We start from the raw sequence: 16710 nt of genomic DNA on the forward strand, positions 1-16710 counted from the left end.
CCCCGCTGACCCCAGTGACAGAGTCTCACAATATTTGCCAGGCTGGAAGTACAGTGGCTATTCACAGGGGCCATCAGAGCACACTACAGCCTCCAACTTTTGGGCTAAAGAGAACCTCCTACCTCGGCCTCCCAAGTAGCTGGGACCACAGCAGTGTGCTACTACACCCAGCCTCTTTCTTTTGAAAAGCTGTAAAACAAGACTAGGCACAGGAAGGAACAGTTCTCTCATTCTCTTCTGTATCCTCACTCTAAGTATGGTATTAGTGTTGAATGTCACAAAGTTATTAAATGAAAATTTAGCCATTATCCATTAGTGTAAATATTACAGGAATGACATCTAGTTTATTAAATACTCGTTACAATTGTGTGTTCCAGATCCTATTTTCTCAAACTGGATTAAAAGAAAACCCAGATTCTCTACTTCAACCTTCTAATTTAATACACAGGAAAACTAACATTTTGAGTAATTTGTCCAAGTTTATATACTGACTGACTTGAGATGCTGAATTCAATTTATTTTTCCTATCAGTCAATACATATCCAAAAGCTTTCCATTTTTGAATTAGCTTCTCATTGTAGGTTCATCTTGGTCAGCAAACAGAGCTTAAAGTCCCTACTTTTCTAAATGACTAATTTTTTTAAAACTTTTATGACAAGTGTCAAGCAGAGACAGCAAGATGAACAAGAGTTGGAGGAAGAGGATGGACAGGTAGGTAGTGAACATCGTAGGAAAGGGGGAGTTAGCCTCAGAAAGTAACAACCAGACCAGAAGGGACCAGAGTGTTTAGAGCAGACTGGTGAATTTCATTTCTGTGCCACTTTCTTTCCTTATCAATTTGAATATTCAGCCAGGCGTGGTGGCTCACACCTGTAATCTCAGCACTTTAGGAGGATGAGGGGGGTGGATCACCTGAGGTCAGGAGTTCGAGATCAGCCTGGCCAACATAGTGAAACATTAGCTGGGCGTGGTGGTGTGCGGCTGTAATCCCAGCTACTCAGGAGGCTGAGGAGGAGAATAATTTCAACCTGGGAGGCAGAGGATGCAGTGAGCCGAGATCACGCCATTGCACTCCAGCCTGTTCAGCAGAGTGATACTGCATCTCCAAAAAAAAAAAAAAAAAAAAAAAAAAAGGAATATTCAAGGATCCAGAAACCATTTAAGACCATAAGGGATCTCAGAAAGGATCCAATTCAACTTCATGTTACAGAAAAGGAAACTAAAGTTATTCCATTGCCACACTGTGAATGAGAATCCAAGTCTTTTCCCTTTTCACTCAGGAGGCTCTTACCTGCATTATGTTACTATTAATATCAGTTTTTTTATGAGATGAATTAATCAGATGTATGAAGTCTTGCTTTCAGCTTGTACATTTTAATAGGTTTCTATACTTAAAAGCTTCATCTCATTGTCGAAATCTAACCCAATCTTAGTATTAGAATGCTACAAGAACATCCTTTAGGCAAAGATGTTTCATTTATATCTAATCAAATTTTAGCCTTCTAAACTCAATTGTTGACTTGGTTTTTAAAAGGGAGAAGCAAATGACAAAAAAATCAAAACCAGGATTTTTAATAATAACTTTAGAATACCTCAGAACAAATTTTTATGTATATTCCAGAGCTACTCACCCAGAACACCCGATTCCGTGCATCCATGGGCAATCCCACACTTGTACATCCAGAGAGCCTCTGTCAAAAAGAGGCTATTTGTGGCGCGGTGGCTCACGCCTATAATCCCAGCACTTTGGGAGGCCAAAGTGGAGGATCACCTGAGGTCAGGTGTTCAAGACCAGCCTGGCCAACATGGCGAAACCTCATCTCTACTAAAAAAAATACAAAAATTAGCTGGGCGTGGTGGCGGGCACCTGTAATCCCAGCTACTCAGGAGGCTGAGGCAGAAGAATTGCTTGAACCCGGGGGCGGAGGTTGCAGTGAGCCAAGATTGTGCCACTTCACTCCACCCTGGGCAAAAAAGGGAAATTTCATCTCCAAGGTGGGGGGGAGAAAAAGAGGCTTTTTGTGCAAAGGGTCCTGAATTCAAGGCTCTTAATTATAAAAGGTAAAAAAAAAAATCAATATTCTGTCCTTAAGCTAGGGCTTATTTATACACCTAAGAGATAAGAAGCATGGGAAATTTTCTATTTGAATCACTTGCAGGTTACCTTGGGTTTTTCTATCTGGATAAGCATAACATCTCTCTACTATAATAGTCTTGTTTCTCCCTTTCCAATCCTTATATCACATATTTCACTGTCTTGCCTTACCACACTGTCTAGATCCCTCAGTGCAATTTCTAATAGATATGACAATTTCAGGCATTCATGTCTTACCACTGATCTTAACAGAAATGCTTTCAATATTTCACCATTAAGTATGAGCTTTGCTGCAGATTTTCTTGTCAACTTGAGGACATTTCTTTCTATTCACAGTTTTCTCAGGGTTAATTTTTTGTCAGGAATAAATGTTGAATTAGATTAAATGCTTTTTCTGCATTATTAAAATCAAATGAATGTTCTCCATCTATTGTGAATAGGGCTTAACAGTACCTTTCCCCATTCCGTTAAGAATTTGACCTTTGTTTACTATAGTTTAGGTTACCTAGTAATCTGATATACAGTAGGTCAGTTATGTTGCTAGGCATACTTGCTTATGGTAATAATGAGCCGACAGGTAAATTGCATCTGGATTGGGAGGAACAATCCTTGAACTACGAATACCTGATGGAGGGACATCGGCTGCGCTTTCCTGAGTGCGTAACTTTTACAACTAGGCACGTCATCTATGAGAAGTCAGGAAGCTGTGCTATGGAGTTGTAAGAAATATTGGCTTCTGTGGAGATGTGACCTTTCAGCTGGTGTGTCTACACCCACTTGTGTTCACTTTTTTTTCTCCTTGATTCTGAGACATCATCTAGGGAGGCAAAAGAAAACAGCTAATGCTTAGCTGTGTAAACTTCTGCCAGAATGCTACAAGGATTCTCACAGAAAAAGAAATTCTGACACTGTCCTTCTGTTAAACTCTCATCCCTGTGCTATATCCTTCTGAGGACATTGGTACCAAGAAAGATCCGTGGTGCTTTTAAGAGCCTGAAGGTTTCGTTGCACCTCAGTCTCCCTAGTTAGTATTGCAGATCTATTTATTCTGTAAAGTATGTTCATTTTTTTTTATTATTATTATACTTTAAGTTCTAGGGTACATGTGCACAACGTGCAGATTTATTACATATGTATACATGTGCCATGTGGCTGTGCTGCACCCATTACGTTCATTGATTTTCTAATGTTAAATCAACCATGCATCCCTGGGATAAACCCAACTTGATCATGATCTGTTTTGTTTGCTGAATTTTGTTTGACAATGTTTTGTTTAGAGTATTCGCACCTATGTTCATAGGTGGAAGCAAGTGGACTGGAGATTTTCCTGGTTCCTACTGTCTCTAAATTTTGGTATTAAGATTGTATTAATCTCATAAAAAGAATTGCTGAGTGTTCCTTCTTTACGTGTACTCTGGAATAGTTTATGTTAGATCGATAGTATTTATCACTTAAATGTTTGGTAGGCCTTCCAGGTAAAACTAGGCCCCAAGTTTTATTTGAGGAAATATTTTAAACTACAGGTTAAATTTCTTTAATGATTATAGGACTATTTAGGTATTCTATTTCTACTTGAGTCTGTGTTAAGTTCTCAATACCCAGCTTCACCTTCCCCCTCGGAATTTGTCCACTTTACCTAAGTTTTCAAATCTATGAGCATAAAGTGATTCATAGTATCTTATTACCTTTTAAGATTCTGAAAAATCTGCAGTAAAGTCCTCGTTAAATTTCTTTAATGATTATAGGACTATTTAGGTATTCTATTTCTACTTGAGTCTGTGTTAAGTTCTCAATACCCAGCTTCACCTTCCCCCTCGGAATTTGTCCACTTTACCTAAGTTTTCAAATCTATGAGCATAAAGTGATTCATAGTATCTTATTACCTTTTAAGATTCTGAAAAATCTGCAGTAAAGTCCTCTTTCAATACAAAATCGGTTTATTTCTGTTTTTACTTCTTTTCTTGCTTAATCTGGTCAGAGTTTTGTCAATTACATTAGTCATTTTAAAGAACATTTGGCTTTCCTTTTTTCTATCATTTAAGATGACAATTTTATTCAATTTCTGCTCTATGCTATTTTCTCCTACCTTTTAAAAGTTTATGCTGTTTTCCTTTTACTAAGTTCCCAATTTGTATCATTTACAAATTTCCACCCTTTCTTTTATAATGTAAACACGTAAGATTATAAATTTTAAAGTGTTGGTTAAGCTGCATTTCATACATTTTAAAATGCAGTTTTTCTATTGTTCAGTTTTTAATATTTTGTTTTCCATTATGGTTTCCTTTTTATCGTGAGTTGAAAGTACATTTCTTAATTTCCAATTTTTTTTTATGTTTTTTGTTGTTTACTTTTTCTTTTTTTTTTTTTTTTTGAGACGGAGTCTGGCTCTGTCGCCCAGGCTGGAGTGCAGTGGCGCGATCTCAGCTCACTGCAAGCTCCGCCTCCCGGGTTCACGCCATTCTCCTGCCTCAGCCTCCCGAGTAGCTGGGACTACAGGCGCCCGCCAACTCACTCGGCTAGCTTTTTGTATTTTTTAGTAGAGACGGGGTTTCACCGTGTTAGCCAGGATGGTCTCGATCTCCTGACCTTGTGATCCACCCGTCTCGGCCTCCCAAAGTGCTGGGATTACAGGCGTGAGCCACCGCGCCCGGCCTGTTGTTTACTTTTTCTTATTAATTTCTAGTTGTTTAGTGTTGTTAGAGAAGGCTATCTGATACTACCTGTTTGAAATTTGTTGGACTTTGCTCCATGGTACATGGCAAGTTCTGAAATTGTTCCATATGAGCTCAAAAATAATGCGCCCTTGGTTCTGTTCTATATATGTGTGTTAGGTAAATCTAGCTAATTGTGTGGTTCAACACTTCTATATTTTTAATGTTTTCTTTTTTAAATCTGTCAATTACTGAGAGAAACACGTTAAAACCTCCCGTTATGATGGTGAACTTGTCCATTTCTATTTATACTATATCAGATTTAGTTATGTATTTTGAAGGATGTTATTAGCTGTGTGCAAATTTAGAATTGTTATATCTCCTTGTAACTCTCTTCATCTTGAGTAATGCCTTGAAGTATTTTTTTTCTAGTATTAATAAAACCATACCATTTTGTTTTGGTTAATGTTTGACTGGTATACCATATTTATCTTTTTCTATCCCTTTCAACTTTTCTGGGTCCTATGTTTTAGATGTCTCTTTCAAATAGCACATAGTTGTATTTCTTTTCCTAAGCCAGTCTGACCATTTTGACGTATAACTTTCAGTATTTAGTTTAGGTATTTACTGAAATTATTGATATGTTTGTATTTTTACCTTATTTTGTTGTATTTTTCCTGGTTTCACTTTCTTTAACTTTATTTTCCTCTGCTGGTTTTAAACGTTGATGCTCTATTTATATTATTTATGCTCTATTTATATTATTTTATTACATTACCCTAGATAAATTGATGGAAATACTTAAGTTATCAAAGTCCTAAGTTAATGTTTTTATCTTTCTCTCTCCCAATATGAGGTCTTTAAAATACTTAGGTCAAACCTTTTTTAAAAATGTTTGCTTGCTAATTGAATTGCAGATTTTTTGTTTCCATTTATATAAAAATATATAAATTTGTTTGCTTAAATCCATGAACTCAAGCAAAAGGTGCTTCTGATTAATATTACCTAACTCACGTTAGAACTTTCTGATTAGTGGCTGTTTAATTATAGGGCTTTTCTTTAAGGGAGATTTTTTTTTTTGTCATTAGTTGATACCATTTAAATAGTTCAGAAGTAAATGGGAGCCTGGTAGCAGTGGTCTATTAACACATGAAAGAAAAGAAGGTAAATGTCTTCCAATTAAGGTTAACTTGCAAGTAAATAAATAATGGAATTTAAGACTTTGGAACTTGGCAAAATTCTTAAATGTTCATTTACAGGAATTCAAAGGATGAAAATCAAGCTAGCAAGATGCTCTGAAACAGTAAGATTTACTTAGAATTTTGAAATGTTTTGTGATATGTTAGTATGGTCACCTATTCATTTTTCATGTGTATTTGATTCCCCAAGTATAAATACTTATTAAAAACAAAAACCTCATCAACTATTCTTGAAAAATAAGCAATTTCTAAAAGAGAAAACAGTATGGGATCCCAAAAGTTATGTAGTCTAACTCCCTCAAATTAAGGAAACTAAACCTCAGTCAAAATAAAGGTGTCTTAGTCCGTTCTGTGCTGCTATAACAGAATATCTGAGACTGGGTAATTTATAAAGAACAGATACTTATTTCTTACAGTTCTGGAGGCTGGGAAGTCCAGAGTCAAGGGCCCACATCTGCTGACAGCCTTCTCGCAGCATCGTCCCATGGCAGAAGGCGGAAAGGCAAGAGAGCACATGAACACATCAACACATGTGCATGCCCAAAAGAGAAAGAGACGGATGGAATGGGGAATGCAGGGAGCCAAATTCATCATTTTACCAACGACCCATTCTCACGATAACTAACCCTCTCTCGTGATAATGTCATTAATCCATTCGTGAGGGCTCTGCCTCATAAAAGAGCGCATCTCTCAACACTGTTGCATTGAGGATTTACTTTCCAACACGTAAACTTTGGAGGATACATTCAAACTAGAGAAAAATGATTTTATAAAAAGGAAAGAAGTTACAAAGTGGATGTTATTCCAGAAAGAGCAGCTTCAGGATTCATCTTGATTATCTCTGTTTTGCATAATTGAAGTAAAAGACAAACCAGTGCCACACACTGTTAACCGTGAATCCCCTAAACAGTTGTAAAATATTATGTCAGAGATGTCAATAGTATGAGTAGTTTAGATTACTCTTCTCAGTTTTTACCCCACTATGACGCAAGCCCCCACTCACCTAAATAAGTCTTTCCGCTGGTCATGCAGAAGAAGGTTGATACCCGCCAGCATGCTGCTTATAATTCACCAATAGGAGATTCTATTCGGAAGGAAGAAATACTGAAATCTTTAGGATTCCCTCCTAAGTCCCAGAACACGTATTCTTGAAGGGAAGCAACTTGCTTTGAGAAGGCTGGAATCAATAAGGAGTCCATAGTCACATCCTGGCTGGGCGCAGCTTGTCTGCGAAGTTCAGCTGGCTAAGAGAACTTTCTAAAAGCTGCCAATGGCCAGGAAAGCCAGTCACCCAGTCATCAGGGTCTTCTAGTTCATCTACTTCCTCAGTTGCAGAATGCCCTGGTGCTGATGGCTCCTCAATGGGAAAGTATAGGAGCAGTTTCTGACCTGCCTGCCAGCCCAATTTTGTAGCTTCCTTAGGCTCACCCAGCTGCCGTAACAGAGGGAATATTCCTTTTGAACTTCTATTTTGCCACCCTTTAAATGTCTGGTCATCCTAGGACTGGGAATTATTGTTTTCATCTAAAAGAGTATTTTCCCTTATTTCCAAAACTTTGCTTCTACCGTGGAAGAGTTTGTGACCCACATCTTTGTTCATCTCTAATGTTCTTTCAGCCTTCTTTGGATAGGGATGGTTGTCCGCTCTCCCACAGCCCCTGGCTGGTAACGTTCTACAGGGCTGGTTGCTGCTCATACAGTTGTGCCTTAAGCAGCTCTGTGTGGATGATGGTCCTTTTGCTGTTCTTCCACTAATGAGTGAAAATAGATTTCTCAAAGGCTCTTAGCTGATACAGCCTGATCCAGTTAACTGGGGATGAACAGGGCAGGAGTGTCAAGCTCACTTCTAATTTCAAGTTCTGTAAAATGACCAATTATATAGGCTAGTATTTACTAGCCTAAGTATTAGTATTTAGTACTTCACTCTTCAAATCAGAATAAGAGGGCTTTCCTCTGGGGGTAGGGAAGGCTATTCTAGTGACAGGGCAAAGGGTTTGGAATTAGGACTCTTTAGTTTGATCGTTTTGTCTCTTAGGAGACATGTGCTCTGGCAAGTCACTAAACATACCTGAGCTTCTGTTTCAATTACAAAATGAAAGAGTGTGGACTAGATCCCTGAGAGATGTTATTCTAGCACTAACATTCTCTGTTTCTGCAGATAGAAGAATGATAGTCTACTGACATTACTGAATCCATTTAGTCCCTGAAATTCTTGGAATGCTCTTTTAGCAAAGCGTAAATTGATACAAAGGGAATCTTATGCATAAATAACACTATTCTTATTGCTAAAAGGGAATATTCCTTCTACAATGTCCCACTATCTATAAAAAGAAGTTTAGTGGCTGTTCTGTAATCCTTTAAAAATATTTTATTAAGCATTGATTTAGAAAATGCAAGACAAGATTGTAACACCTCAGGGCAAAGGCTTGAAGGTGAAACAAATATCACTATAAATATTGCACTTCTAAAATCTCTTTTTGACATCTTCACACAACTCAATTCTAAAATATCCTTTTACAGAGATGTATAAATAAACTGCTTCCAAGCTGTCAACGCTTGACACTTTCAGCTTCCTATCACCACACTAAGTCAGCAGGTTTCCAATCAGATAGCTGCTCCTCTGACAGCAGGCAAAGAACTTCCCTCAGCTATCTCCGAGGCCTCATACCTCCATCATGTGAAGAGTCAATCAGTCCCATCTTTCGGAATGCTCTTTCAGAATATGTAATTTTATAAGTATTTTTTTTTCTACTGAGAGAAAATAGATCTTTCAAAGGCAATGGCAGAATACAGCTTAAACGGACACAGTTCACTGTTAACACTGCTTGTTTTTTAAGGCATTCAGAAGCTTCTGATTCTTGGTCTTGAACATCATGATAAAGCTGTTTGGCATGATTTTGCCTCGCCCATCTTCACCTACTTGGCCCATAATAATGTAATTTAGACCTAAAGAAAGAGAATACAGAAATTAATCTTCTTCTCTATGTATGATGTATGAAACAACTTAGACTGTAAGTTACCTCTAGATAAATGTTCTCTTCTGCAGATGATAAGATTATACATGTATTCCATCTAGGATAAAATCTGAGTTTTCTTGTTGTTGCTTTTTAGAGATGGGGGTCTTGCCATATTCCCTAGGCTGGTCTTGAACTACTGAGCTTAAGCAATTCTCCTGCCTCAGACTCCAAAGCAGTTGGGACTACAGGCACACGCCACTGTGCCTGGATGATAAAATCTGGTTTAAGACTCTCATCAGCAAAAAGCCAAATTCAACTAGTAAGGTATTTCGGCTACGCTCACGCCAGGAAACTGGACTGAGTGGCTAGATCCAGCCATGTCCCGCCCTGCAGTGCTGTTGGTCTGTTGTGGTTCCAAATGCCTGATATGAAGATGGTACCGCATTAACGTGAAAGATTCTCCTTCCTTGAGGGGCCTCCAGGGCTCCATGACGGGCCATCCTCAGATGGCTTCTCAATCCCATCATGTGTCTGGATTTTCCGGGCGTTTGGCAACCAATGATCCACTCTCTTATGTTGCTGTTGTCTTGAACTTTAATCAACATCTCAAACATGTATGCTATGTAAGCTTCTTGAGGGCACAGATGGATCATATACTACTTGCATTTGTACAGTTTCTTGCAAAACATCGATGTCAAGAGTACTTATATTGGTTATACTATGTTTTTATACATGGGTGTGACTGGCTAAGTTAGGCCTAGACTGGAGCCTGAGGTGTTAGGTAACTCTGAATATTTACATTACCTCAGAAATAAATCAGAAAAAAAGGTATGTGTTAATTCCTCCTTTAATCTCCCTTTCCCCTGGTGTGTCATAGAGAAAATGTGTCCTTTTTCTCTTGCATTTTCCTGTGTGGGTTGACTTTGTCATCACAGCGGTCTGTGAGAGTCTGGGCAAGCAATGCTGCCTCAAGGCTGAAGTGCTAGCAGCATTATGAGACCTTATAAAACCTTGAGGTGCAACATCTGCTGTTCTGGCAGTTCTGGAAAGAAATTTCTCTTTTACAGAGCCTTTGTGATTCTCTCTGGAGAGTCAACATGAGGCTACTAGCTCCTGACTTTTCTGAACAATCTGAATTCACAGTAAAGGTTGCTTTATTTTTAAATTTTTTTTTTAGACAGTCTTGCTCTGTCACCCAGGCTGGAGTGCAGTGGTGTGATCATGATTCACTGCAGCCTCGACCTACTAGGTTCAAGGCATCCTCCTGCCTCAGCCTCACGAGTAGCTGGGACCACAGGTGCACACCACCACATCCGGACACATTTTTTGATTTTTAGTAGAGAGGAGGTGTCACTATGTTGCCCAGGCTGGTCTCTAACTCTTGGGCTGAACTAATCCTCCCATCTCAGCCTCCTAAATTGCTGGGACGGTAAAGCTTTCTTGAAGTGGATATTCTGTCTCTCTCTCTCTCTCTCTCTCTCTGTGTGTGTGTGTGTGTGTGTGTGTATGTGTGTGTGTGGTTTAGTTTGGTTTCTTGTTCATAACAAGACGAGGAAAGGAATGAGCTGAGGTTGAACTGAGAAATCACGGTATATCACGTGGTGGAATACCAGGCATGATACCATTACAAAGAAAGAGATCTGTCTCTATGTGCTGTTGTGGAAAGATGTCTAGAGCTTATGTAGGGGAAAAATTGCAGAACTTGTGTGTAGTATGATTCCATAAGTGTATATGCCCATGCTTTATATGGATAGAAACTTTCTGGAAGGAACTTTAGAAATAGGGTCTCACTACTTCACCCAGTCTGGTCTCGAACTTCTGGGCTCAAGCAATCCTCCCACCTTGGCCTCCCAAAATGCTGGGATTACAGGCATGAGCTACCATGTCTGGCTGGAAGGAACTTTTCAGAGTACTTCTAGGGAAAGGAAAAGGGTTTCACTTTTAACACTCTTACCTACTTATTTCAACTTTTTAAAAACCATGAAACATATGTTACTTTTATAAGTTGTTAAATATATATTCCTAAAAAGTCATGCGCCTCTAGCTCTAGAGTAACTGTCTGTTTTTCGTAATTTCTTTCAATAAACTCATTCCCATCCATGGACTTAATAGTCCTATCTCTGCAAATGATTCCCAGATCCTTGAGTCTAGCCCAGAGATACCTCGCTCTTCTGAACATCGGGTCTGCATTTCCTGTTGGCTGCTGGATATTTTCTTTAAACCTAGACAGTACTGGCACCTTCAGTGCAATAATCTAAAATCTCTCCACCGTGCACTGCTCTGTGTGTCTGTTGCTTATTGACTCAACTTCAAACACTTCTTTCACTTGTTCATCATGTCCACTACCCCTTCTTCTGCCACAAGTTACAAGCACTTGGATGAGAGCCCAATTCTTCCTGACTCCAAAGGCCTTCCTGCTCTGAAAGAAGTGGGCAACATATTAGCCCTGATTTGACTTCCCTAGACCAACCATGGCATGGAAAATCCATGGCTTGCTCAGAGAGACCCAGTTTTCTCCCTACTCACCTCTTCTGAGGAGAGGGCACTGCTTGCAGACCACAGTGAGCCTGGCACTCATGTTCTTGCCCGCCTGCTGAATCGCCAAATTTCCCTCTTTGTAGATGTTGATGATCGAGACTGTGGCGTGCAAACTCCCACCACGAGTGACGGTTGTGATGACAGTGCCGGCTAATACTGCAGAAGAAAACATTTTGAAATGATGTGACAGTGAAGACAAATGCAAGCAGAAGTACATTCTTCTAAGTTTCAGACACGAAACATTTTAATGTTAAAGAAAAGGCCCTCATAGAGGTTTCACATTTGTTTCTGTACATTTGTCACCAAAATGCAGGTTGGAGCTGTCATGTTACCCTGGTTGTTGGGGACTGATAACTAGAAGAGAAGCCTAAATACTTGCCACACTGCGGTCCATTGCCAAGGCTGAAACTCTTTAAAATGTTTTATCCAACATGTGGTTGATTGTCAGACAGGGCATAGTCTGGCTTATGAGGCTCTACCTGTGAATGCTTGTATCTGTAGAGGCAGCGCCATGCTAAGAGATTGCGCAATGGGGGTTTGGGCCACTAAGATGTGAGTCTTTGAGTCGGTGTGGGTGTGCAGCCAGCTTTCTGTGTTCTCCTCACCCTTCTCTGTAGCTGTCCTTTCTTCTTGAACTCTTGTTCATTCCCTGAGTCCTCACCTCTGTCTAATTATCAGTAAAGCTCTGTCTTCTGTGGTCTATTCTCTTTCTTATCCACTCTGTTTATTTCATTTAACAAGCTGAAGTATAGAACTGAGGTATTAAACTTTTTTTTGTTAAAAAAAACTCTAGTAGGCCGGGCGCGGTGGCTCACGCCTGTAATCCCTGCACTTTGGGAGGCCGAGATGGGCGGGTCACGAGGTCAGGAGATCGAGACCATCCTGGCTAACACGGTGAAACCCCGTCTCTACTAAAATACAAAAAAAAAAATTAGCCGGGCGCGGTGGCGGGCGCCTGTAGTCCCAGCTACTCGGGAGGCTGAGGCAGGAGAATGGCGTGAACCCGGGAGGCGGAGCTTGCAGTGAGCCGAGATGGTGCCACTGCACTCCAGCCTGGGTGACAGAGTGAAGACTCTGCCTCAAAAAAAAAAAAAAAAAAAAAAACTCTAGTAAAATTCAGTTGATTTTCATTACGTAATCCCCTGTTTTTTCCATCAGACACTCTGAGAAAAGTCTCTCTTTAGAGCCACAGATGGAAAGATGCTGTCTTTCTCACGGAGGTGCTTCCGGCATTCTGGGGGCTTGAGTGAGGACAGTTCCTCGTGGTGCAGGACTTGCACTGAATATGGTTTTGTTTGTTTGTTTGTTTGTTTGTTCTGAGACGGAGTTTCACTCTTGTTGCCCAGGCTGGAGTGCAATGGTGTGATCTTGGCTCACCACAACCACCGCCTCCCGGGTTCAAGCAATTCTCCTGCCTCAGCCTCCCAAGTAGCTGGGATCACAGGCATGAGCCACCACACCCAGCTAATTTTGCATTTTCAGTAGAGACAGGGTTTCTCCATGTTGGTCAGGCTGGTCTCAAACTCCCAACCTCAGGTGATCCGCCTGCCTCGGCCTCCCAAAGTGCTGGGATTACAGGTGTGAGCCACCTCACCTGGCCTGAATACATTTTTTTTTTACCAGCCTTGTCCTTCCTAGAAAAATCAGCAGCAGTTCCTAGTTATTGTGACAACCAAAAAAATGCAGTAATCTAACATGTCTACCACTCCCCAGGGAACCATTACCAGCCCTGGTTGAGAACCAGTGGCTGGTGATAGATTTGGTCATTTTGCCATGTAAGTGGTCACATTAATGGAATAAATCAAGTTTTGGACTGGGTTAATCTGACTCCTTCAGAATAAAGTGAACACTCACTGCTTAGGCAGTGTGCAATGTTCATAAAGTCAGAATTCCTATGATGCTTTACGTTGATCCTGTGTGATGAGTGTTCACTGCAAAATTCAGTGTATAGTCAGGTGGAATCAGTGGCTCCCAAGACACAGGGAGGGAGACTTCCTGAAGCACCTCCTATAGAAGAGTAAACCGGACGTGGTAGCAATTACACGTGGCGTTGCTTTCAGTTTTATGCCAGTTATTTGAATTGCAGCATGTGAACTCTAGTAAGGCTTAGGGCCCCAGAGTCTTCGGTGTCTTCACACCTTCACTATGATACAGCTCGTCTGGACTACAGAAGTCACTTCAAGGCACAGAAAAAGCAAGCAAAGCCTCTCTGGGGAAGTTTGGTTTGGGGAAACCTATTTAGACCATAGCAACTTGCTCTTCCTGATCAGATTTGTCTTAAATGTTCCTTTTAAGCCACTTAAAAAATAACCGAGATAATTAAGTTTTGTATCTTTTGCTCTTAAGTAGCTTTCATAGATGGTGCAATTTTTCCATTGGAAAAACTCTTAAAAATTCTAAATCTTTAAAGAATACCTCCTCAGGTTCCAGTTTGTAAGAGTTTCCAAATGGACTCCAGATTTCCAACTTTTGCTTCAGTACTTTGGAAAGGCAGTACAGGGGAAATACTTGAATTTCTTCTGAGAGAGGCCAGCTTCTGAATATAAGCTTGGGTATGTTTCTAATTTACTTAAGTTGAAGTACAGATGTGTGAAAAAATACTCTGCATATGAAAAATATGTAAGGAAAAAAGTATATAGGTTTTTATGCAGGAATAGTCAGCCAGAATACGCAGTGTGGCAGTACCATGTAACAAGACCCAAATTATTAAACTTATATGAAAAAAAGTATATTTTCTAAATCCATATTTTTCTCAGCTGTGAAATCTAACAATTTGACCATTCTCGTGTACAGGCAGGTATTTTCTTGGATAAACGAGTGGTGTTACTGACCCTTCGCCATAAATTCATAGGAATTCCTTTGAGATGAAGCATGCAGCCTCAAGTTTCTGGTTAAAGAGAAAAAGACTGGCTTTTTTTTCTTACCAAAGTCACTTGAACAATAGTTGCCCTCCAGAGTCCCAGTCCGTCTACACTTTTGTTGACACAGGACCACAGTAGGCTTTAAACCTTAATTCAAAGAAGACATAAGTTTTAGGAAAAATGAATTCAAGCATAACTGGTCTTTAGTTCTGAATCCACCCATTTAAACTTATCATTTATTTCCCTGAGCCACCAATCTATCACTGCGAAGAAAAAATTTAAAACCATGCAAAATACGTTCTCCATGCTACCAACTACTGCTGTAATTTCGCCAGGGCAACTCAATACTCTCTAATGAATTTTAAACCTGAGATCAAAGATAGCACAAATGTAGCCCTGTTCTCTTCTTCCTTTGTATAAAACTAGCACTATAAGAAAATATAGACATACTCTGAGTGTGTGCCCTGTTTAGAAAAACCCAGAACAACAAATTGGAACTCACAGAATGTAGCTTAATCCCTCACTTTACAAAAGGAATCCTGGGGTGTTCCCCTGAGGACATCCTTAAAATATGCAATTGCCTCAACATGAGTAGTATAGGTTTAAAGTGTGTTACATCTGTAATTAGATGCAACCAATCACTAAATACTTATTTTGAGCCTGGCACTGGCTATAAGGGTCTTAAGAACTAAGAAGCAGACAAATTTAAAAGTAAACCAAATAGACAAAACACAGCAGTTCTTAAGTACGAGTAAGTACGGGTGATGCTGCCCCCAGTAGGCATCTGGCAATATCTAGAAACATTTCTGGTTATCACAACTAGAGGGTGCTGCTAGCATCTAGTGGGTCAATGCCAGAGACGCTGCTCATATCCCACAGAGAAAAGGACAGTCCCCGCAATACAGAAGGATCTGGCCCAAAATATAAACAGTGCCAAGGCTGAGAAACCCTGGGTTAACAACGTGAAAATAGTTCATCCTCATAATCATCTTAAAAGTGTTTCAAAAATAGTTGCTAATTATTTCTTTCTGTGTGACAATATGCTAGGAAAAACTAAACAGAACCACGATAACAGAATTGCCCTTGTTGGGTGAATATCCGCAATGGTAATATTGCTCTTCCAACAGGCCCCACCAACTCCTCTGTTAATTTATTATTTATCCGTTTGTTTTGAGATGGAGTCTCGCTCTGGGAGTGGTGTGATCTTAGCTCACTGCAAGCTCTGCCTCCCGGGTTCAAGCGATTCTCTTGCCTCAGCCTCCAGAGTAGCTGGGTATACAGGTGTGCACCACCACACATGGTCAATTTTTGTATTTTTAGTAGAGACTCGGGTTCGCCATGTTGGCCAGGCTGGTCTTGAACTGCTGACCTCAGGTGATTTGCCTGCCTTGGCCTCCTAAAGTGCTGGGATTATAGGCGTAAGCCACAGCGCCCAGCCTGTACCCCCTACTTAACTCCAAAAAGAATCTGAAGCAGATAGCAATATTAAAACATATGTAATTTAATGTTAAAATACATATAATAGCTTACATATGCATTTTTAAAAAGAGAGACACACAGAAAGAGCTCAGAAGATGCTTGGAAGGGAAGAGTCACACCACTGTTCCAGAAGTTGGGAAACTCACTTCAGCTGTAAATTTACAGAATTAAATTTACTCCATTAACCGAGTCAAAAAGTTGTGGTGTCGCTGATGGCGAGCCCTTTCCCGGGCCCACTGGGAACCAGCTGCTTCTCAGCCTCGGAAGGTCAGTCTGGAAGTGGGGTGAGTGTCCCACATGCCCTTCTCCCGCTTTGGTGGGGCCTGCTGTCTGGCCTGCAAGTTACTGGCTCTCTCCTTCCCCTCCTCATTTTAACTGTCACCTGTCTCCTTGCCCTTCACTCACAAAGCTGGTCCCCGGTTCTCGGCCCTCCCTGGCTGTGTTCCCGAGATGGTTTCTGTGGGTTCACCCTCCCATGCCTGATCCCACAGTCCCGCGGCCTCATCTACGCCAGGGACTTTCCTAGACACTCAGTTCCGGCCTCGGATGTCTTCATGCTATGGCTGTTCATTGTCAGTCTGTCAAATTTAGACCTGCTGGCATCCAGCGTTCTCCCCTTCAAGCTTATTTATTTAATTACTCTATGACTACGTTTTCTTCCATCTTTGATGGTTCAGCACATTGGCTGCTCTCATTTTTCCCAACCCATCAACCCTGGCCTGTCTTTACCTCCTCAGCAATTCGATTTCATTTCCATGGTCCATTATTTCAATCATTTTCTACACAATGCCTTAAGGTCCCTTCCCCTCTGTCCTTTAGCCCTGTATGAATCTGCAGAGAAATCTGTTTTTCCTGTGCCTGCCCTCAGACAACTGATTACACAAATGGGCCTTCAGCAGAGTGACAGCCTACTCTCCGATTTCCACAGCG

The 16710-nt window shown here is 40.5% G+C and overlaps 1 protein-coding gene across 1 annotated transcript in view; it reads right to left on the bottom strand.

Moving 5' to 3' along the window:
* Positions 1-8293: 8293 nt before the first annotated feature.
* Positions 8294-16710, bottom strand: part of PCOLCE2 (procollagen C-endopeptidase enhancer 2) — an 80001-nt gene continuing 71584 nt past the window's right edge. The window contains exons 7-9 of the mRNA XM_015131986.3: positions 14365-14448; positions 11429-11596; positions 8294-8891 (exon numbers count right to left, since the gene is read on the bottom strand). Of these exons, the coding sequence (XP_014987472.1) occupies positions 8761-8891; positions 11429-11596; positions 14365-14448 (383 nt within the window). The 3' untranslated portion in view covers positions 8294-8760. The remainder of the gene's footprint in view (positions 8892-11428; positions 11597-14364; positions 14449-16710) is intronic.

This window comes from Macaca mulatta, chromosome 2, assembly GCF_049350105.2.
Source record: "Macaca mulatta isolate MMU2019108-1 chromosome 2, T2T-MMU8v2.0, whole genome shotgun sequence".
NCBI lineage: Eukaryota > Metazoa > Chordata > Mammalia > Primates > Cercopithecidae > Macaca > Macaca mulatta.